This window comes from Eurosta solidaginis, chromosome 1 (assembly GCF_040869045.1).
Source record: "Eurosta solidaginis isolate ZX-2024a chromosome 1, ASM4086904v1, whole genome shotgun sequence".
Lineage (NCBI taxonomy): Eukaryota > Metazoa > Arthropoda > Insecta > Diptera > Tephritidae > Eurosta > Eurosta solidaginis.
In genome coordinates this window covers 269277855-269302893 of record NC_090319.1, presented here as the reverse complement: position 1 = coordinate 269302893, position 25039 = coordinate 269277855, and the positions used below count along the sequence as shown (strand labels likewise).

Here is a 25039-nt window from a genome sequence, read left to right as displayed (position 1 = left end):
AAAATTATTGGTTCGTTGCAAAAAATTATAGTTTCCGTTAATACTTACCAACATATCTACTACATATGGCGCGGAAATGGATCCCACATGTGCCCATGTTGAGCATGTACCCAACGCTGAGTTACGTACTTCGGTGGGATAAAGTTCGGCGGTGTAGAGCGTAACTATGGAATAAGTAGCACTTATACCAAAACGTCCCAGCATGGCAAAGGAGATTATCCAAGCTGCCTGGCCTGCAATAACAAAAAAAAATCCCAATTAACATTTTTAATTGTTTAAAATAAGAAGATTTTCATACCTGTAGGCACAACGAGCACCATTAGCAATGCTACTCCGGTCAGAATAAATAATGAAGACGTAGTTGGACGGCGTCCGATATAGCGTAGCATGATAACGGGAACCAAATATGATGGTAGGTCGACCATACCGGTAATGGCCACATAAAGAAAGCGACTAACCGATAAGTTGGCAGCATTCAGTGCTAAATTATTAAAAAAAAAAAAAAAAAAAAAATATGTTTATTACTTTATTTTTTATTTATTGATTTCTTACAGCTTATACCTATATACATATAGTAATTATTATATAATCTAATTAAAGTAATTTATATGCATCTATGTATTGACTGCCCAAATGGAGTGAGAGATGGTTAGCAGACGAATAACACCAATACTAAGCAGAATGCTTGTTTATGCTTAGTATCCACATCAAAAGAAAAATTAAAAGTCCATATCAAGGTGAATTCAGTAGAGGTGGTCTTATCCCAACAGCTGATTGCTTCTTCTTGATAATTTTCCATACAAAGCCTCGTACAACAATATGTCAGTTAATCGAAATCAATGAACATTTTCTTTTGACTTGACATTCTTCTGCACAGCAATTTGGTTGAATTCGCTTTGCCACCACCTGGTATAGATTCGCCTTGGTCCATATAAAAAAAACGTTCACGAAAAGTTTCATTTGTCGAGTAATATCTATTTCAAGACGAATCCGTAACAGGTGGTGGCAAAGCGAATTCAACCAATTCGCCGTGCAGAAGAATGCCAAGTCAAAAGAAAATTTCAATTAATTTCGGTTAACTGGCATATTAAAGAACAAGGCGTTGTATGGAAAATAATGAAGAAGAAGCAATCAGCTGTTTGGACAACAACACCTGGTACTGAAGTTGCCTTGATCTATTTCTTAAGAAAACTATTACGCTTTCCGCTAGCTACCTTTTTCCAAGGTGAATTCATTATCAGGTGTTGTTATCTCAACAGCTGATGGCTTCTTCTTGATTTTTTTCCATACAACGCCTGGTACTACAATATGACAGTAAATCGATAACAATTAAAATTTTCTTTTCACTGGACATTCTTCTGCATGGCGCTCTGCCACCACTTGGTATGGATCCTACCAAGAAATATATGTGCGTTTCACTCACATTCTTAAAACCCTGTAAGAACGCAGTCAGTTAAATATCAGGGACAACAGTGACTGTATTTATGATACTTCTTTTAAATGGAACTTGTAATTCTATCCACAGTATAACTTGAAAACACGGCACAAATGATAAATTAATAAATATAGTAAATTATCAATCGAATAAATACTAGTCAACTTGCCAGAGTAGAACTTTTGGGCAAGCGATGCAGAAGATAATTCATGATTAGGGCATGATCAGACGGTTCGTGAAAATTGTTTCACGATAGACGGAAGTTTTTTGTTTTCATAGTTGACAGATTACCTCCTAGTAAGATAACAAGATATTTTATGGTATCGTTTCAAAATTCGTGCCCCTATTGATGATTGAGTTATGATGTTTTGTTTAGAACTGCTAAATATTTATTTATTTACTACAAAATTTTCAGTCCAGTGTCTTCAATATTTGCTGATAGCACACTTGATTTAGCCTTAACATAGAAATTGAGAAAATAGTAACTCACTTAGCCAAAACAAAACACTACTAGTCAATTTATAGGTTAGCGATACGAGAAAAAAAAAATAGATGCAAGGTGCGATAACGTCCGAAGGGGTTTAGGCCGAGTTTCCCATCCAATTTGCGTCGTGCCTCTTTTAATCTTTCCTACAAATTCGCGGGCCGGAACCTAAATATTTTACGCCGACTCCGAACGGCATCTGCAAGGCAGATAAGTTTTAGCTGAGTAGCTTTTCATGGCAGAAATACAGTCGGAGTGCTTGCCAAATCACTGTCGAGGGGCGACCCCGCTAAGAAAAACTTTCTTCTAATTGAAAAAACTTCTTTCTAAAGTTTTGACGTTGCTTTGCTTCATTCTGGTTAACGAACGATACGCTTAACGAAAGGAACCTACTATAACTTAGCCTTTTATTTGTGTGGAATTTTCAGACAAGTTTTCTTATCTACCAAATAGTATCAGAACTATAAGGGACATGCGCGCTGCATAGCTAGAAGTGCAAAATTGTATGTATAAGAACTTACCAGTTACATAATAACTGAGTGAGGTTACACAGAACATAAAATAGGAGGTGAAAATTAATCGGCGCAATTTCCATGTTCCAAATAGTTCACTGAATTGTTTGAGAGGGCCCTCTTTCAGTTTAACCCAAAGTGAGATTTGTGGTTGTGATTCAGCTTCCTAGAAAATGAGAAAATAGTAAAAAAATAATTGAAAAATAGTAGTTTAGTTAGTTAAGGGCCGTTTTCTCGACCGCTTCAGTCGACTGCTTTTTGCTTCAGATGTTCCTTTGAGCTCTGAAGTTGTGTTCAGATAGTTTTTTCGGCTACACGAGTTGTAGGGTCTTTAAGTATGCTTCTCGTTTCACCGCACTATGAAAAACAGATACGTATGTGACTCCGACTGCAGAGCTCGAAATGTGATAAGTAGGAATTCTAGAGTTTCAGTGGACCAAAACAATGTCAATTTAAACACAAGTAAGGAAGGCTAAGTTCGGGCGTACCGAACATTACATACTCAGCTGCCAAATTACAGCTTGCAAAACTTTTATATTATATTCTTTTAAAAGTGGAAGGTGCCACGTCCACTGTCCAAAATTTTAATAATTTTCTATTCTGTGTCATTAGGTCAACCCAACTACCTTAATAAAATCCTCAAATCTCTTGCTGGCAGTACTTGGGGAAAAGACAAAGAAACGCTCATTACCACATACAAAGCAATTGGCCAGCCGATTGCATGCTACGCGTCCCTTATATGGTCGCCAAGCCTAAAAACTACCCACTGGAAGAAGCAATAGGCCTGCCAAAATACTGCTCTCAGAATCGTCACGGGTTGTCTTCTTATGTCCCCAGAACACCATCTACATAATGAGGCGAGAATACTCCCCATCAGGGAGAGAAATGAGTGCTAACCAAACAGTTCCTGTTGAACACCCAGAAACCTAGGCATCCCAACAGACTTCTGATTGATGAGCCAACACCGCCTAGGGGCTTAAGGAGTCATCTCCGTAAGAATTTTGAGGAAATACGGCACCTGAGAACTCAGCCGTATGAACTCCATAAACAGGCGTCGGACCTTTATGCCAGGAATTGCCCGGTGAATCCAGTACTCAAAGAACAGTACCCAAAACTTGCGGAAGAGGAACGCATACTCCCCAGGGAAACGCGAGTCACTCTAGATCAACTTCGTTCTGGATACTGTAACAGGTTAAACTCTTGCCTATCCAGAATCAACCCCGATATACAAAATGTATGCCCCGCTTGCAATGTGTCCCCACATGACACCAACCATCTCTTTAATTGTAATGTGGAACCAAAGCCTCTAACACCCCTTTCATTATGGTCCATCCCTGTTGAAACAGCAAGTTTCCTTGGACTCCCGTTAGAGGATATTGATGACAATTTGTGATCGGTCGCAGCTGTTAGATGGGGCGAAGCACTGCTACAACAATAACAACCTACCAAGTTTCATCGCTTTATCCGTCTTTGCTAGTGAATTATCGGTTTTTCGAAATTTTCGATAACGAAAAAGTGGGCGTGGTTATAGTCCGATTTCGTTCATTTTAAATAGCGATCTGCGATGAGTGCCCAGGAACCTACATCAAGATACCTCAAAATTTACTCAAGTTATCGTGTTTACGGACAGATTGACGGACGGACGGACGGACATGGCTAAATGAATTTTATTTCGCCCAGATCATTTTGATCGGGTTCGGCTTCGTATGTGGACCAACCCAGTGTACTGTACATACATACATATGTACATTACTCGATGCTTCTACGAAAGATCGATGTTTCTTCAAAGCGTTTTCAAAGCAGTGGAGTTCACGTACGTCTTTTTAACTCTTCTTTTAGAGAAATCGGATAAACGTTCTAAATTTAATTAATCCGATTCAAAAATTGTCACTTTTTTGTAAACACTTCTACTTAAAATATCAATTATTTAAAACTTACAACTTTCTTATCGGTGATGGCTTCAATTGGAACTTTCTCAATCTCATAATGGCACTTCTCCTTAAACAAAATTTTGTAGACACTCTTATAGCGTCGCTTTGTTATCAGCCATCGTGGCGATTCATGCATCAAGCTGAATTATGAATGAATGCGGTTACGAATAAAAATGAAATACCCAGCGAGAATTGACGGCATCATTAGGGCACAGTGGAGCATTGGACAAATATAATGTAGCGATTCCCAGCGATAAACCGAATAAGTTCGTTGTTGTAATTGGTAAAAAAATTAAATATATTAGCAATATAAAAAATTAAAATAATAAAAACAAATAAAAAATAAATATCATACTAGCAACTAACGACCAGCAGGAATGCAGGAATTGTCAGCGTCAGTTGCAAATAACGCCATTGCTGAACGAGATATGCAGCGATTGCTAATATGATCATACCAATCGGATAGGAGGCCGAAAAGGCAATTGACATCCATGAACGATGGCGCAAGCAAATGTTTTCCACAACTAAAAAAAAAAATATTTAGAACAAAATTTCTAATTGTTTTTAAGATAATATTTACTAATAGACTAACGCAAAAAATATAAATAATTAAAATAAAAAAGACAAATAAATTAAATTGTGCTTAATTTAAAATTTTTATGATACATACTCATCGTAAATGCAGGATAGAAAAGACCCGAAGATGCTGCTCCTAAGCCGAAACGACCTGCTAAAAATAGCCCATACCATGGCGAAAAAGTACACAACAGACTGGCTACTAAGTAAAATAAGGCACCCAATGAAAAAGACGTTTTACGACCAAACCTGTGAACCAATTTTCAAAATTTAAGAAAGATGTTTTTGATCATATAGCATCTACAAGAGGAATGCAACTTTTTACAAGTCAAATGAATTTTGAATGAATGGTTCTCCAAATGAAATTAAACTTTTTTTATATCAAATGAAACTTTTTTATATCAAATGAAAATTTATTTAAACCAAATGATTTTTTTTAAGTCTAATGAAACTGTCTTTATTTAAAACAATTTTTCGGCTTATGACTTCTATTGGCTTTAAACCTGGAGTTTAGCTTTTATTTTTAATGTTAGTTTTTCATTTTCCCACAGAAATCTTGTACCTTAAAGAATAGTTCCAAAATTACTTGCAATACAAATTCTTAAAGTTCAACCGCAAACTGTATGTGACCACTGCGCAGTCTATGAATTCGGAAAACAAGAAAGAAAAATTTCACCCAAAGTATGTTTTCGGTTTTTGTTATTATTTTGTGATAAAGTTGAAGTAACGATTGACACTCGAAGCAATATTATAAAAGACGATAAGCATAAATGTTTTGGATATTAACTTACAGCCAGGGACGGAATATGCAGAAGCCTGGGGCCCCCGATTTTAGGGGGCCCGCGAAAAATGAAAAATACTTCTAAAATTTTCTTACAAACATAAAATTCTAGAGAGTGCAAGAAAAATATAATCAGAACTGAAAATAATTTTTACTCAAATAAATAAAACTCAATTGACCGCATTCAAAACGCAACGACCGACGAACTAGACAAGGTTCCTAAAAAGGAAATTTCCGACTCATTTGACAAATTCTATTAGCGTGCAAAGTAGTGTATCGAAGTAAAACGAGAGTATATTGATTAATAAAAAAGAATTATCTCAAAATGAACACTGGTTGTTTTTATTTTGAAAACTTTCGGTTCTTTTTGGAACAGAGGGTGTAGAAGCCATCAAGTCTATTTTGACTGCTATGAGTTCAGTGAGTAAGTCATTACAAAGTGAAAAATCAGATTTGGAAATGTGTGCTTTTTTGTACGGATCGTTAGAAGAGAGTTTAGTTTCATTCCGTGAAAAGTTCAATGATTTCGAGGAAAAAACAAAACAATTATTACCTGGTGTAGATTATACAGAAATCGTAAAACGTACTCGTTGTAGAAAAAAACAACCTAATCACGGAAATGCTCCAGAAGTAGAATTTTCGCCTCGCGATGATTTTAAGACAAAAGGTTTCCTCGAAGAGATTTGCATTTCTCATCAACTTTTCTCTGATGGAAACCTTCACGAAGCTATAAATAACTTAGTTATTTTGAAATGAAACAATTCTCAAGTTAAGTGAACTCCAGATATGCTGATGCACAAAAAACTGATAGTCATTTGTATAAGATTCTAATGGAAGATCAATTAGCCGATGTATTTCCTAACACAGAAATAGCTCTTCGGATTTTTTTAACATTAATGATCACAAATTGTTCTGCCGAACGATCCTGATTAAAAAGAATCAAAGCTGCTGAAAGAGCTACAACGCGACAACAGCGACTCAAGATGCTAGGTATACTTTGCATTGAGTCAGATTTATTGAACAAAATCGATATTGATGATATAATTGATGAATTTGCCGAAAAAAAATGTAAAAAATTACAAAATGTAGATAGTAATTTTATTGATATTATTACATTGTGACAATAAAATTTTTATGAAAGATATAAGTTTGTATTTTTTAATCGAAAAAAGGGAACGGACGTGAAAAAGGGCCCCAAATTGATGGTTGCCTAGGGCCCTGCTTACAGCTTCATTTCTTTTGCCGCAATCGTGTCCAAAACGATAGTCGTTCGTCTGTTTTTTTAGCACGATAATCAAAACGATAACAGCCGACTCTTACGTTATATCGGCCTTGTCTATCACGAATAGCTGAAAGCTTAAGAGTAAGTTAAGTTTCTCATATCTGTAGATACGTTAAACGCAATCTTATGCACATCGCCACAATCACGAAAGATGTTGCGTTTGTAAATATGAAGGAACTTCAGACCAGGCATGCTTAACGAACGAAAAGATATCATTTCGTTACGATAATCAACGTTAATAAACGAAACGAAGTCATTTCGTTTCGTTTATTAACGTTAAGAACGACAAATTAACGTTAATTTGACGATCTTAACGTTAATAAACGAAACGAAGTGACTTCGTTTCGTTTATTAGCGTTGATTATCGTAACGAAATGATATCGTTTCGTTCGTTAAGCATGCCTGCTTCAGACTTAGAAATTCAAGTTTATTTCTGGTATAAACATTCACACTATACAAGAAAAATAATTGCTAACATATTTTTTATCGTATAGATTTTTTAAATTGCAATTTTTAACTGTGAAAAATGTTAGAAAAGGACCAACAAGTGTAAAAATAATTTCACCTGCAAAGTATGAAAGCACCAAAGCTTAACCAAAGCAAATGTCGAATTCTTCTTCTTATGCTTTGGTTGCAACAAAAGTTGGAAGTTGACTACTTTTCCATGTCAGATGGTGCCAATTTCGCTCAATCTGCCATTCTCCATAATATACAGTGCAATCTTCTCATATTGCATAAGATTCTGTTATACTCATCTATATGAAAAACCGCTTATGTCACGGAACTTTTAGCAGACGATATCGCCAATACAGTTATTGTTCGTTATGCGTCTCGTTCGTCGAAGAGAAAGCTATGATATACTTTGCAAAGCCATAATTGAGAAGTTTCATTTGATTTGAAAACAATTTCGTTTGACTTAAAAAAAGTTGCACTTGACTTGAAAAAGTTTGTTTTGACCTGAAAATGATATAATTGAATAAAGTACAAAAATTTACTCACTTGTCTGCAATTACACCAAAGGAGAATGAACCAAAAAATTTGCCTAACGATAATGCCACTTGCGCTGAGGTTCGTTGTATCGCGCGATCACATACCAAATCCCAATCTGCTACAAACGTCGTTTCAGCATCTGAGTAAGAGTATGAACCATGTGTTATACACGGTATTTCCACTGCATTGCCGTTCTGTAGTTTTTGCCGTGTTGCGTTGAGCGCAGTCTCGTAAGGCGTTGCACTTAACGTATCGTAATCGAAGGCCCATATTGTACAACCACCTGTATTGAGATTCTTTTGTGTTATCTCACGCTGTTGATTAATTGTCCAGTTGGTCGTCTGTAGAGCGTGTACATTGCACCATTGATCTTGGGGTAAATGACCCAGAAGTGTGTAGGAGGCAACATGAAAACCATTTAGAATATTCGGTGTAACGCAGAGAAAAAATAATGACCTGTGGAAAAATTTCAGAAAGAAATGTTTTGAATTATGTAATGCTATTTGTATGTGATTCGAAGTTTGAATAATTGTGTTAAGTAAAACTATCTTTTTTGCTCGAAGAGTTCGGGTTTAGTTTCGTTTTTTTTTCATAAAAATGAAATGGTAAATTAAGTTTGGTCTGAGTCTCAAAAACTGCAAGTCCCTAAAAGAGAAGAGATAGAAGATAGAGTTCATTTGGGCATGCCCGTCGGTCTCTCCGTTTTTTCGTCTGTCTATTTGTTTGAACGCAAGCTTGTCCGTCAATTTCGATGAAATTTGGTGAGCAGGTAGATTTTAATACACGATTAGATATTTGTTGCACCAGCCCGGATCGGACCACTATGGCATATGCATATCACAGATACAACCGATTTTTCAGATAAAAGGGTTTTTGTAATCTGCCTAGAGAGGAGCTTCAAATTTCACTACATGCTTTTGTATATGCCATATATTTTGGTCTGAAAAAAAAACCGTCGAGATCGGTCATATAGGTATATAATATATAACCCATCCAACTGTTTATTCAGATAAGAGGGGTTTCGTAATTTCTACCCCATTTTAACAACTACAAGCTTCAAGTTTTGCCTAATGCTTACTTATACGGCATACACAGTTGGCTGAAAAAAGCGCCAAGATCGATCGTATGTATAAAAAATATATTTAACACAACCGATTGTTCAAATAAGAGGTTCATAGTCATAGCTATCGACCGCCAAATTTTGTGTGTGAATTAACAATCAATTATATACCTGAGATTTATCGAAAGTGTCGCTTATATATATATAGGATATATGTATATTATTTATCCCATGGACACGATTTGGCCATATTATTGTTCAGCTACATTCATAAGAGATATGAGGCCTGCGGCACAACATAAGACAGCCAAGAAACTTATTTGTTTTAATCAGGATATGAACGGGACTTGAACAGAACCGGCAACGAAAGTAGCAGCCAAACTCATTAATCTAAGTATAGAGGACCTACGAACCCTCACAAACAGGACACTGTAGTCTACGATATCGTAAAATCTATACGTAAAATCTATACGATGAACGAATCTGTCGCTTTTGTAAGCTGGCGGATGTAACACCGGTTCACGTTCTTAGCGAATGCGTTTCTTTGGTAAGGCAGAGACTGGTGGCGTCACTCTTAGTCGCTTCGTGATATGGAGTAAAAAGCCTGAAGAGGTACTTAAATATATTAAAAGCCTCCACCTCAGTTCAAACACAATAAATCTTAAGAAAGGTCGCAGTGCATTGAGGCTCAATAATTATAATAACGTACATGTTTTGCATACTAATGGTTTTTTTTATTTCCGAACCGTTGAGTAGAAACGAAAACCCGTTCAAAGAGCCAAAAACCGTTTGATAAACTAGTCCAAAAGTGTAAAAACGTTTCAAGCCGCTGAACCGAACCTATCATATTCTTGTCACGTCCCCTGCTTTAAAATACTATTTTACGGAACTTATTCTAAACCGTGAAAGAGAAGAAGAAGGTAGCCATTGCACATAATAACGATTATAATACAATACAAACTATTTTGGCGAATGTTAGATAGCTTGTCTGTGACAAAAATTGTTATGCATTTGTCTGCCGCTCAATTTCAGAAATAGTAATTCACTTCCTCATTTAATAAGTAAATTTATACTACTTACGAGGATTCCATGCTTAATTATTTATTTATTAATAATAAATGAACATTTGTGAAGATGGTATTGCCTGTAAGCATAGTATAAATGATCTAACCTACATATCGCACACCTAGATCAAAACAGCGATTAAATGGGGTTACATTTCTCCGGAAAAAGCTACAGGCCTGCCAAAATACTGCCCTCAGAACCTCCTCGGGTTGTCTTCTTATGTCCCCAGAACACCATCAACATAGTGAGGCGAGAATACTCCCTATTAGGGAGAGAAATGAAATGCTAACCAAACAGACATCTGATTAATGAGCCTACATCGCCCAGGGGCTTAAGGAGTCATCTCCGTAAGCATTATGAGGAAATACGGCACCTGAGAACACATCATATTAAGCTAAAAAACACAAGCAGGTCCTCAGTGAACTCCACAAATAGGCGACGGACCTCTATGCCAGGAATTGCCCGGTGAATCCTGTACTCAAGGAACAATACCCATAACTAGCAGAAGAGGAAAGCATTCTCTCTAGGGAAACGCGAGTCCCTCTAGCTCAACTTCCATCTGGATACTGTAACAGGTTAAACTCTTACCTATCCAGAATCAACCCCGATATACAAAACATATGTCCTGCTTGTAATGTGTCCCCACATGACACCAACCATCTCTTTAACTGTATTGTGGAACCAAAGCCTCTAACACCCCTCTCATTATGGTCCACCCCTGTTCATACAGCAAGTTTCCTTGGACTTCCGTTAGAGGATATTGATGACAATTTGTGATCTGTCGAACCTATTTGATGGGGAGAAGCACTGCTACAACAACAACAATCAAAACAGCGATCAGCTCCAAAAATTGTCATGTTCAGAAATCGCGAAACACTAACTGTCTATCCCATAAGCGCCAATGCAATTTTTATTTTTTACAAGGCCTATTCTCGCTGGTTAGTGGAGTTGTTAGTAAATTGAGTATAGAGCTCGGTAGGTATTGAATTTGCTAGTCATGAGGTGAGGTTAAAAACTTCAAACTTCAGATTTTTGAGTTGGCTCCCTATTGATTTAGGTGTGCGATATGTATGTGTGCATAGAAGTGACTTGAGATACTTTTCGAAGGCAAATTTTACCCCTGGACTTTTAGCTAAATTTTTTTAATAGCTGTTATGTGATATTACATCACGGCATAGCATTGAAATAATCGGGAAAGATGCTCAACGTTCCCCTTTTCTAGATTTTTTATTTGAAAAAAAAAAAAAATAAAATAAATAAGTAAAATTTATGGCAAAAGGAAAGCAGAGTTAAAGAAAGAGTGACATTTTTCAATAATTTTTTAGATAGTTCATTCAAACTGGTAAAAATTTCGTAATCATTGAAACCTCTATAATAGAACGGTTTCCATAAAAGGCTGGGGTTTAACTAGGTCAAATGTGACCTCAAGTGAAACAGCGGGAAATCATAAATTGGGTTGTAAAATAAACGAAATCGAAATTTAAGGTTAGGCTTTGACTACAAACTGCTTTATCGACCTAATTGGCATAACAGAAACCAAATGACCAGCGGGTCAGTTTGAGGCAGGTTTTGATGTCAGTCGTTTTATAAGTTTACAAGGCGTGTAGGCTTACGAACTTTGCGAGTTTTGATGACTCAAATTGTATTGGGATGTACAACTCACGAAAGTCAATTACATTTGTTTGCAATACATATTTCTATCATTCAAAAATTATGCGTAAGTAATAAATAATGTAAGCTAAATATGGTAGAATTTAAATTAGCAATTACTCCTACAACCTAATAAATATAAATTTAAATACCTTAACCTTGAAGCGATGATAGCTAATCGGCACTGATTGAATTAGTATTCTACATATGTAATAATGTAAATTTTGAAGAATTCACATACGCATGTATGTACATTAGACCGTTTCTAGATAATGATTTGCTGATAAGCTTGCCGTGAGAGAGAGGAATATTCGAGTATGTATTTAATATAGTATTTTAAATTTGACCAAAACCTAGCTTTTCATAAGTACATGTCTTCCTCGAAAGTGTCCGACGTTTGTCCCCTAGAGCGATCTTATGGATCTATCAGATCAGAATGATCAGCCATCTTTAATTTGTGGAGTAGATTTTCAATCATAAGCGTGGGAAATTTTACTGGCAACTCAAAAACTGACTTTGGATCAGAAGTTGGGCGCAATGGTTACGAACTTCACTCTTTTCTTGAGAAAGATGCTATGTTTTTCCAGGCTGAAGTATTCGGAGTCCTCAAATAATACCCAATTGGGTGGCGGACTAGTAGGAAGGCGGTGGTGTATTCATTTGCAGTGACAACCAAGTTGTTATTAAAACGTTGACTAGCTCTTTAACTATTTCAAAACTGTTTCAATATTGAATGTTGCGCCAGGGTTATATATAGATAGAGATAGATAATTAATTGAGGATCGCACTGCGACCATTGGTCTATTGTGCCCTCAGCTGCTTCACAGCACCTCATCCAAGCCGACATCTCTGAGATTGCGTCACGCTCCAGGAGGATATGGTCCGCCGTCTCCGCTGATCGAGCAGAAAATCTGCATGTGTTGTTCGATATTATACCCAGCTTTTGCATGTGACTGTGCAGTTTACAGTGTCCTGTAAAAATAGCTGTTAGGATTCTTAGGTTATCTTTCGTGCGCCAGGGTGAGGTCTGAACAGACATTCCTGGGCCCACAACTAGTTATAGCAATGTTGCAGTGCCAGAAGATCTAGTTGAGAAGTTTTGAGATTGTTGACAGGTGACTTCACATGGTAAAAACACATGACTGTGTTAAGGATACATGAAACCTTAAGCTGTCCTTATTGAGAAAGAAGGAGGAAGCATTTTCAGTGCGCCTGTTCTACCTTCGCTAGGATGAAGTATGTGGCTTGGGGAAAAGATGCTTTCGTATTGTAATTGCTCTATTTTGATATCTCAGTTTATACCGACAGAATTCGAATATGTTGCGACAGCGATAGTTTTTTCAAACAAGCCATATTGAATATAAGATTTTCGCGAAGAAAAAAATGGAACGGTCTAATGTATATGATGTGTGTCGCTTAGATCAAGGCAGTAAATCTTTATTCTAGAAAATCAGTTGTAACTAGAGGTTATCTGAATTTTGCCTAACTGTGAGATTAATTAAGTCAATGCATTTGTAAAATGGTTTAAGCATAAATAACAAATACATATGTGCATACTTTTTGTTGCATTTTTTTTGAAAAAGTACCCATATACTGATCACAAAAGCTGCTAAGTTATATAGCAAACATGACAACGGCTGACCCTGAACTCCAGACATCGGTTGCCATTCATAAAAATTATGAAATGGTTAATTAAACATGCAGTTTGTACTTAAGTGGCAGTTTAGTAGCAGCTAAAGAATTTATACTGTGATTATTCGATCCATACTGATGTATGGGAGAGTCGTATGGTGGTCCGCTTGAGCAAATCGTCAAACCTAAATTGGTTGGGTGAAGTCCACATAGACCTAGTATGATCATCATAAGTGGTGCTCTAAGAACCACGCCTAGCGAAGCTCTTCAGATCACTCTTCACATTCTACCATTGGATCTAGTTGATTATCCAGCATTGGAAAGTCAGTCCTGCGTCTAATGGGAATAATAGAACCAAAGGACACTCTAGCATACCCAACAAACACAGTTCTCTTCCTCCTAACACGGATCGCTGTGCAACCACAAATGTTGCGGAAAGCGACTTTTGGTAAACACTTATAGTAGGCATGATTGAGAGAAATTAAAAGGTGCCTTGCTTTTGACAGTAGCATTTCCATATACGCCTACATTTTTAAGCTAAAAGGCGGATCTGGAGTCTATTCAAGGCACCTAGACCACCACTGTAGTGTCTTCTAGGCAGAAGTATCAGCCATCATATTGGCAAACTTTACTTTCAGCGGCAGCTAGGCTGTTATCAAATTTCTTTGCTCTCACTCGTTCAATTCTAAACAAACACTAAACAGCATTGCAGACGAACTCGCTAGGCAGGGTACGACCAAGCAGATTATTTCTGACCAAGAATGCTTAGCTATGGCTCTTTGCAACATGCACCTTATGCCGTGAAGCCGAAGTAAGATAGATACAAACAGCGGGGTAACGGACATCAAAAGAAACCTGGATAAAATTGGATCCTAGTAGATCCCATCACCTTTACATCCTAAATAGGGACAACATTTTCACACTTGTAGGAGTACTAACTGTGCACTGCTTTATAGGTGGGTATGCAGAAAGGTTGGGAACTACATATCGTCGTTTCTGCAGGAGTTGTAAAGAGGATGAATGAAAGGAAACGGTGGTTCGCCTTATCTGAAACTACCCGGCCTTAAGTGGGGCAAGGCAGCGATTTCTGTGAGCTTCCCTTCTGGATAATTTGCGCCTGGTCGTGAAGTATCGCATAACGAACTTAGTAGCGTTATTCAAAATAGTTCGAAGAGGAAAGGTACTGTTGTCTTTTCTAATGTCATAGGCCTAGGTGTACTCTCGGGCAGTCACTTCAGCCTAACCCAACAGCTACAAAGCTTATACTTAAAGTTAAATAAATATGTATCGCATATTCTTTAGTCTCGCAACTCATAAGCTCTACCGCTCCTCCATAAAGAACGCTGCCTTTGCAGTTGATCGATATAAGGTTTTTTGAAGGCATTGAAGATACATATGTATGTACGTATGTAAAAACAAATAAAAAAAATTATACGCCTATTAAAATCGAACCTACGAGTATTTACCGAAATTATCAAGCACAAATCCATTTTATGCAATTTGTGTTTAGCTATGCCCCAATCAGTAGATTGAACAAAATTAACATAGAAAAGCTTTATCTTTTTTGTACAGTAACTATTATTATACAGATACATATTAGATTTGTACAGTAAATAAAAAAGCCTCCAAATATGTACATTTTTATTGTCATATTAAATGTGAGTAAACAAATTATTTAATAGTTGCTCGCGCTTTAATAACACCGTGTAAATAAGTACTAATCAAATTTTTTTTATTAATGCTAAAACTTGCACGTTGCTCACGTTAGCTACCAAGCTGTGGCTTGTAAGTATTTATGTAGGTATATTTTTTTGATTAACACCATATATTAGAGATTTACGCCGATCATTTTATCGGCGACGGCGGCGTAGAACCCATTGCATACCTGTAGGCGGCGGCGACGCCGACGTGGCGGTGCGCCCGAAAATTTTTGTTTATATGTATTTAACGGGTTCTATATACTGGAGTTATCCCAGGTTTTTGCCAGGACTAATGGCTGACATTTCAGTGTAACGCAGATTAATTTCCCGTGGGTCTTTCAAAAAAGTGCTCCTCACCAGGAAGGCGGGAAGCACTAGGTATAGCTCCTAAGACTTTCTGACGAATACTTTTGTCGCGGCATGTTGCCAAGCTAAAAGCCCACAAGAAACTATGCGAATCACCAGAGAAACACCTTGAAAAGTTAGGGAGTAACTATTCTTCAAAGGACGCCACCTTCGAAATCATAAACATGGGTGAAGCGGAAAAAGGTCACAGAACATTCAATGACAGGAGCTTCCTAACTTTTTTCGAAGTTAATGGCGTTATTATGTATAAAGCAAAGCGACGCGAAGAGTCACTTTCATCCAAGTGAAACCAAATTCGTATCATATAAGAGCATTCATTCACTTCGGTGACTCTCCGTGACTGTAGGTGATTGTCTTACGTTTTTTCGTATTATATAGCGACGCAAAGTGTCACGGACACTCATTTTTGCTGTCAAAATATTCACTTGCTTCTGGGTCGCGTTTGAGGTATTCACTTGGGTGAATATTTGCTCGTTATGTTCAAAAACATGAAAAAGCAACATAAGTTTCGCTGTAAAAAGTAAAAAATTGTAGTATCCTTTGGCACAGATGAGGTATGTTCAAACTAATAGCAGTTACAGGTTGAATTGCAACCCTGCTAGCTGTTGTGTATGTCAAATTAAAATAAGTGTCGGAAAACAATAACTGAAAGCCGGAGTTATTATTAAAGTTAAAATATTATTCAAAATTCAATGAAAAACACAAAATAAAAAGAAATGAGTGGCTTAAAAACCGGAAAAATGTAAGTAAATTTATAAGTTTGTATACTTATATGAAGCGTGCATGCAAGGTAAAGGTCTAGAACAGCGGCTGACTACTAATACCCGTCCATAAATATGGGCAGTGACCGGAATACGACTTGAAACTCGTCCAAAAATATCGGGAGAGCTGTTCAAAGACGCGCAATGAACCCAGGATCAATAATCGGAAAGCGGAAATTTAATTGTATTTCCTTAGAGCGAAAGAAATTTGGAAATTTTCATGTGGTTAAATTTTGATGGTTTTTACCCACAAAAAAACCCTGTGTAAAAGTGTTTTGCGCGGATTTAGTTTTGATGTCCAAACCGGTGTTCGACCCACCCTGGGTAATTTTTTAATTTTGATGAGAGGTGTTCTGCTCAAAAGTATGTTAATAGTCTAGTTGAGGGGTCGACTGCTAATACGCTACCAAAAATATCGAGAGAGGTGTCAAACGACGCGTCTTGACATCAGTATTAATAATCCGAAGGCGGAAAATAAAAATTTTAACGCGTTCAAAAGATATTAACGAAAACCCGAAAAAAGACCCGCGGGTACCTCCGAAACCGGGGGTCGGATCCATAGTATTTTTTCGCAGAACACCTGTCTGCGTTGGCGGCCCTCGGCCGCGATTATAAAAAATAACCCTGGGCTACGCCATGCCAAGTCCGGGTGTGTGGTATAACCGTGGCTACCGCCACGGTGATGCACAATTTTTTTTGGGGGTACGAACACAACAAAAACCACATGGAAATCGCCTACTTCAAATGCAAATATCTCCGGACAGAGATAAAATTTTTCTTTTCCGCCATCGGATTATTGTTCTCGAGATTAATACGCGTCGTTTGACACCTCTCTCGATATTTTTGGTAGCGTATTAGCAGTCGACCCCTCAACTAGGCTTTTATGAACTTTGGATACAGTCAACCCCGGCACGTTACTGCAAGACTCGGAAGGCTCTCCTCTTCCTCCTAGTCTCAAAAAGTGGATCGCCAATTATCTATGTGGTCAACAGGCATCGATGCAATTCAGGAACGTAACCTAAACCCAGAAGATTAAAACAAGGGGTACACCAGGGAGAAAGCTCGGCTATTCGCCTGCCTGGTTGGAGGAGACTAAAGTGGAACACTCAGGCATGTCACTTTTCACAAAATCAGTAATATGTGTGTTTTTTTATAAAAATTTATTTTTCCATGTTCACAAATAAAGCGATCTGCTTATTATTATTTACAATCACTGCACATAAAAATATTAGCAAGCAATCAATTTAACAAACAAGCGATTTAATTATTTTTTTACACTGTTTTCTTTATTTATTTTTGTCAGGTTTTTCCCTGCAATATTGCCAGGTCGTTAAAATGATGTTATTCCGAAAAAATTGCACTGCAAACTTTTCCGAAATAACAAAAGTAATAAGTGGCTATACTGGCTGCGTATTGGGCTTGACAGTCTCAGTGAATACGCAGTGAATACGTAGTGACTACGTAAGAGAACGAACGCGAATACGTAAGAAGTTACAAAATACGAATTCTGAGTGAATGTGAATGTGAGTGAATGCGACGCAAACATTAAGGGCAATAAATGATGCATTGACATATGTACGAATGCGCGACTTAGGAAGTAGTTAATTCCATTATATTTTACGTGTGAATCATAGTAAAACCAATAAATATGTGATACGTGTCGTATGAGTAACGTAAACAATTCCTGATGAGAATATTAATTATTTCAAAATTCGCAGCAAGACTACCAAATATAAAATTTAGCAAAACAAAACGTAGATATCGACAATATTTAAGATTTTTCCTAGAATTGAAAATAAATTTGTTATTTGTATTTCATTCTTGTCACGGTTTGTTTCGGCTGTACTGCTAAAATATAAGCCTATTATATTTCGCTACTTTCATTTACTGCCTTTCGCCTTTCGTTATATTTTCGCCTTTCGTTATATTTATACCTTTCAAGAAAATGACATGGTATATTAATTTCGTCACGAATCCCAAAATTGTAAGTCCTTAAAGGAAAATAGATAGACCCACCATTAAGGATATCGAAATAATCAGGATGAGTTGATTTGGCCCTGTCCGTCTCTCCGTCTGTCTGTTTGTATGCAAACTAGTCCATCAATTTTTGAGTTATCGTGATAAAATTTGGTGAGCGGGCGCATTAGACATTTGTCGGAACCGACCGGATCGGACCACTATAGTATATATCCTCCATACAACCGATTTTTCAGAAAAAGAGGATTTTTGCATTATCTTCCTCAATTTATCAGATTGAAGCTTCAAACTTCACCATATGATTTCGTGTATTGCGCATATTGTTGTCTGAAAAAATTAATGAGATCGGTCGTATTATAGTATATGTCCCCACAACCGATTGTTCAGATAAGAAACTTTTCGTAATTACTGCTCCATTTTAAGAGCTAGAGGCTTCAAATTTCAACGAATGCTTACGTATATAACATATATTGCTGTCTGAAAAAATCAGAGATCGGTGGTACATATATATATTATATACCCCATTTAAACTGTTATTTTTGCCCCTTTTTTACGGCTAGAAGGTTAAAATTTCATCAAATACTTACGTTTACGTTATATATTTTTGAAATACGTGATTTGTAGTCATAGTTTTTATACGCAGACCACAAAAAACGTGAAACTTTGCATCATCACACAAAGTACCTACCTATTTTTTTATTTTGTACTAAAAGACCCGGCAGACGTTGTTCAGCCCTAAATTTGGCATATCTGCATACATTTTAATAAGCTTTTCCAACTAACACACATTTTAGCCTTTCTTTTTATATATATAAATTTTTATTTTTCACACTTCACTAAAATATTAAAACGAAATGCAGATTTTCGTTGCTTTTGAAATTCGGCTTAAAAATTGCACATGGAACAACTAAAGACTCTCCTGAATTAAAAAAAATGTCATAGTACATCTAAATCGCGGCCCCCTCAGAAATCCCGGGCCCGAGGCAAATCCCCCTAACCTAACCATAACTTATCCTATATTTCAAGTTGGATCGAACTACACACGGGGCGCAAAACAAATTCAAAATTGGTTCAGTAGTTTGGGAGTCCATCGGGAACAAACATAGTGACACGTGATTTTTATATATTAAGATTGATTCGTTATAAAGCATAATATTTTGCAAATTTTCTTTGCAAGTGATGTTGTGGAAGTCAGCCACAGAAATGTTTATTTAAATGTCAGCTTTTCGTACCGGTTTGGGGATTTATCAATCGAAGACTAAGTTCATATCCATCTTCTCCACGACAAAACAATATTGGATATTGCAAGGCATCATAAGAAAGATAAGAAAAATGTGTTTCACAAACACGTTGCAGCTGATTGTTTCGGCAATGCAAAACAATGTCGCGTGATGGAAATTCCTCTCCAACCATTACGATGGAAACATCATCAATCGTAGGTGCGTAAAATCTACCTGGATGTTGTCCATGTGGTACTTTATCTGCATGAATGACAACTTTATGGTTATCCGATGGCATTCGATCGAGTGATGTTTCAAATACTCGAACCAATTCATTTTCTTGATGCAACAATATCTGCAGCTGTTCCACAATTTCTCGTCTGACGTTCGATTGAATTGCACATCGACGATCCAACTCGACATTCGAATTGCCGATAAAATAAATTTGCAAAAATTGTTGGTTAATATTGGGCAATGGTAATAATGATCTTATTCGATAAGTTTTCCCTTGAATCTATTTGAAAGAAAGTTGCAGTTTATAACCATTTATTGAACTAAACTATGAATAAAAGTGCATACATATCTGTACACACCTGTGTGGACAACGAAAGCAGCAAAATTTAAGAGAATTTCGCTTACATGTATTTTTCTCATTAAATATATATAGTTGTGTTAATTTTCGAAAACATCTCAAATTTTTGATATCATATTATATATGTTTCTTAAGCCCACTTGCTAAACAAAAATTTATATTTTTAACTCAGATTTGACGTCAAATGAGGGATTAAATTCATACATTTTTGACAAATTTTCAAATTAACTCTGAACTATAAATTTAACTTGCCGTTCAGCAAGTGGGCCTTAAAGTATCTATTCATTGAATATTTACTCTAAAATTACCGATATTTAATTTATCGAGGAAAAGAATTTAAAGCTTGCTGCTATTTTTTCACACATTCACCGAAAATAATGTAGCTGACATTACGCGACTAAATTACCTTGAAATTCGACGTAAAGTCATTATGTATTATATTAGTTGCGCCAAACGACGGCATTTGGAAGCACAAATTATATGCTTGTATATTTTGTAAAAAATGCTTCGATTGTCCTGTTGCTCCGGACATCAATGAAATCAAAGGCTCAGGTGGAGCTTGCAATACCGGCAGTTTCATTTTTTCCGTTTACACAGCACAACCCCACTGTTTCATTTTTGAATTTTTTCGCACCACAATACCAGGGATGCACCTTAACGTTAAGCTAATCGTTTATCAAAAAATTTCCACCGTTTCCGTTGAAACACTTCGAAATATTATCGATAAAGAAATTATCAAGATACATTGTATCTCGTTTTTAACCGAAACGAAAAGCTTTCGTTAACGTTAAAAACGTTAACAAAAACGTGATACTTTATGTTTGAATTGTGCTGGCAATGCTATAGCCATGGTGAAGCCGTAAGGTGGTAACAGCGCGCGGACATACACACACAAACTGCATGTAATTTGTTTGTGTAATTCGTTGGTGGTAATGTCAAATATACTCTGAGGAATGTTCGTACTGTAATCAGCTTGGCTAATGCTTTCACCTTTAATGACTACGCCATCAATCAGCTTTGCCAGCATAGTTTGAAATTAATAATCAACATAAACGATTTGATTTCGTTTTGATATGGCATAAAACGAAACAAAATCATTTCGTTAATTTGACGTGCTTAACGTTAATAAACGAAACGAAATGACTTTGTATCGTTTATTAACGTTAATTATCGTAACGAAATGATATCGGTTCGTTGGTTAAGCATGCCTGCACAATACTGATAAATTTTGTTCATTGTGCCAATGACAATGGATGTATGTGAACCGTAATCAACTGCGGGATCGTATTCGAACGCAATACGTTCTAAATTGTTACGAACACGGGTTCGTCTACGAACACGAACATTCTAATTGTAGCGTTCACTCCTATCATTAGATCGATTACGAGCAACCGCACTACGCTGCATCCTTAATCTGTCACTTCTATTACGTTCTTCCGTTTCTTCTTCACTTCGATCAGAACGTAACCTACCATTTCGGTCATGTCTGCACACATTAAATCGTTCGCGTTGTTCTTCTGAGCGGTTAGACAAACGTCTAGCATTACGGGACCAACGACCGATATTGCGTCGTATTGGGGGCATAATTAGTGCTCACTGAAAAATTTATTTTAAACTTTAGAAAAAAGAACCAAAAATTTATTATTATCAACACAAAAACATAATTCACTTTATATTTATAACATTTTTTAATAGCTGTCAATCACTGAATCCAATGTTTACGATTTTTTAAATATTTTTCAATCGCTAAATGTATTTTCTAAATTTTCCAATGTGTACTATGTTGTAAACATATCTCAATCATTGCATTTTCTTTTTAAGTTTCCGCTGGTTCACATGTACATACGTACTTATTTTTTGATTAATACGCGAGCTAATTGCAATGAAAGAAGAAAAAACGCAAACCCGACGAATTATGCATGACAATTACTATTACTTGTGGTGGTTGAAGTGTGATGAGGTGCGGTGGAGTGTGGTGAGGTGAGATGAGTTATCTATCATTAGGAACGTCTCCTTTCAAAGCATGTTCCAAACGCAAACTAAATCGGCTCAACAATTTAGTAGTTTGGTGGCATATAAAGTACTGAAAACGCAAGAAAAATGCGAAATCGTGAGATCTCAGCTTCCCGCATTTTCCGGCCGCAAAATCAAATATTTTTGAATTTTTTTTATCTATAAACCTTCCACAAAGAAGGTCCAAGAAACTACTTTTTACAGAATTGAGATCGGCTTAGCCGTTTGGGCAGGCATCGCGGTCGTACGAAAGATATTTCATTTATATATATATAGATTTATCTTAAAAATCGCTTAGGTGTATACATCTGTTCACTATATATTTATATTTATACAGCCGATTATTATTTGGAGGTTAAGAATGGGATAAGATTATTGTTCAGCCCCATTCATGAAAGGTATGAAGTTTTCGGCGCAACCGAAGACAGTTCCGTCCTTACTTATTTTTTTTTTTTTTTTTTTTGGTTCCGTTAATTAGATAAATTTGTATGCAAGGTACAGCTGTTTACACTCTCGTTTCAGCAACTGACTTTTCGAATGACCATCTTCCATTAAAGTTAATGTCATACAAAAGCAAAAGAGTAGTTACAGGAAATCGTTTCATAGCTATAGCACATTTAATTGTCTAAAAATAGAATTTTTTTCATTGATATCTTTTTTTATTAGACTTCCATTTTGTTGAATACATTTAAAATTCTGTTATACATAGAATTTACTAAATTTAAAATTAAATTATTCTCTAATTGCTCTCATTTACACACACAGTGGCACACTTCAGTGAGTTTGTGGAGCTATGTTGGTGGTTTTTCCGCATAGACTCTACGGGCTAATAATCCCGATATATTTTCTATGGGACTTAGGTCGGACAAACAAGCCATTCCAAAACATTAACACTATTTTCAGAAACATTTTTTTTTTGTGTCGCGACTGACATGTATGGGTGCATTGTTCTGTCGAATAGTCCACCGTTTTTCACTATTTGCTCGTAAAAAGGGAAGAAGACTGCATTAAAGTACATTAACGTAATATGAACTCTTAATTTTTGAGCTCACAATCTGCTGCTCTAGTACGGCGTCGCCTGTAAATGTTCCCCAAACCATCAACGACCCACATGCAAAATTTCTCTTTGAAAAAATTTGGGGCTGCTTCTCCAAATCTCTTCAAAATCCTATATTTCCATCCGGGCCATCTAAGTTCTATTTTTTCTCATCTGAAAATTTAACCTGCAACAAAAGGCGGGACGTAAATATGAGTTCAAAAAAGCAATAAGACTAGATGAGGCCAGTTCATTTTCATATGTTTCTTGGAAAACTCAATGGGAACATTTTTATGTCACTATTTAACAGAGGAGCAATCTTAAATTTTTGGCGGTAAATATTTGGAGCTTCTTGGGTAATCATCCATATTGATTATTTGCTTACGTTTATCCACACGAGTGTCGCCAATTTTGAATAGCTCAGCGAGGAGTTGCTGGCGTTTGTTATTATTTTTCATCTTTCGCGATCCGAAAGATTTTCTTAAAAAGCTGCGCATAACTTTGCGACTCCGATAATTTTTTTTTACAATTTCACAAATTTTTAAATTTTGTTACCTAAAAACCGAAATTTTGCCTCTTTCGGTTTCAGTTAATTTTGTTCCACCTGGCATTTTTATCGCCGCTGGCTTAAATTTATACATACAAAAAAGAAGAACTTCGTTAAAAAGATACTTTTGCCTTAGAGAGTAATTTTCGAACAGAGAGCTATAAATATGAAACGATTTTAAAAGCACAGTCTAGGAAGTGTTTTTCTTTTCTATAATGGTCAATTCAATGCAGGAGAAATATTCAAAAAATTGGTGGCTCAAATTAGTGAGGAGCTGTACTTTTCCTAATTTTTATTTCTATTTCTAACAGCATCACTAAAACTTCTTACTACTTAGTTCTCTGAAGAAAAATATGTGCTATAGTTATGAGACGCAGTATATATATGTGTTTATATACACATATACAGATTTTATATTGAGCTGATCCCTGTTTTTCATGATTCAATCACAAGAGCTTTGCTCGGCTGACAAATTTTTTGACAGTTGCAGCCATTTTGCTCCCAAATCCAGTTGACATCCATTAACTGTGTTGTTTCTTTTGCGATTTTTCGAAAAATATTAGTAGTAGAAAAAGGACGCAATCAGTTTGCAAATACCTGATAAGTACTGAACAGAATAATTCCTTAGAACAATTTTTTTGTATTTTATGGTGCCATGATCTATTAGTGCGGCTGAACAAAGGGAATTTTATGAAAAGTGAGGACACCAAGAAATCGTGCACTTTCGAAAACCTGTGAACATACGAAACCTAAACCAATTTAAAATTCATCGTTCAACGTCAAAAACTCGACTAGTAAATCGGTTCACGTAAAAATGTTATTAGTAAATAATGGAGATGTCATAACGAAGTGTACTCATTGAGCGTGTTAACTTATTCATTCCGTATGTTCGGCACATTCGTCTGCTTTTAAGAATTTGTGGCGTCGTTTTATATTTTGAATATTATGTATAACTTATTTGGAATATTCGGACCTCGTGAGGTAGTATCAAACGAACGTGTTCCGAATATTCTAAATTAGCTTTCCGAAATTTTTTTTTTGTTTTTTTGCACGGCCGCAACAAAACCTTAACCGTTCTGCCAAAGTCAAGGCCGGAATATAAAGTTCTAAGACAATAAGCCGTTTTCTTAAATTTTTGTTGTCAGCTCATTGCGGCTGCTGAGTAGAGTATCACCCAATGCCGGCAGCCAGTTCGAAATCGTCCTATCTCAAAATACTTTTCAAAAATTTCCCATTTCAGGATTTGTAAGAGAAACGCCCTATATTAGAATTAGGTTGTAGAACGCCTTATCTTAGAATGCTTTTCATTAACTCCCTCTTACGTCAAAATCCATTGAACTTATGCTCAGATAGAGCGTTTTTGAAAAAAATTTTGAGATAGTGTATTTTTGAATAAAATTCTGACGTTTGACATCTTTCAAACAAGTTT

General features: G+C 36.4%; 1 protein-coding gene across 9 annotated transcripts in view; it reads right to left on the bottom strand.

Moving 5' to 3' along the window:
* Positions 1-25039, bottom strand: part of LOC137237274 (organic cation transporter protein) — a 48795-nt gene that overhangs the window by 751 nt on the left and 23005 nt on the right. For all 9 annotated transcript variants that reach the window (XM_067760708.1, XM_067760700.1, XM_067760701.1 and 6 more), the window contains exons 3-9: positions 8001-8447; positions 5033-5187; positions 4718-4886; positions 4370-4502; positions 2441-2597; positions 299-481; positions 49-233 (exon numbers count right to left, since the gene is read on the bottom strand). In XM_067760708.1, coding sequence (XP_067616809.1) covers positions 49-233; positions 299-481; positions 2441-2597; positions 4370-4502; positions 4718-4886; positions 5033-5187; positions 8001-8447 — 1429 coding nt within the window. The remainder of the gene's footprint in view (positions 1-48; positions 234-298; positions 482-2440; positions 2598-4369; positions 4503-4717; positions 4887-5032; positions 5188-8000; positions 8448-25039) is intronic.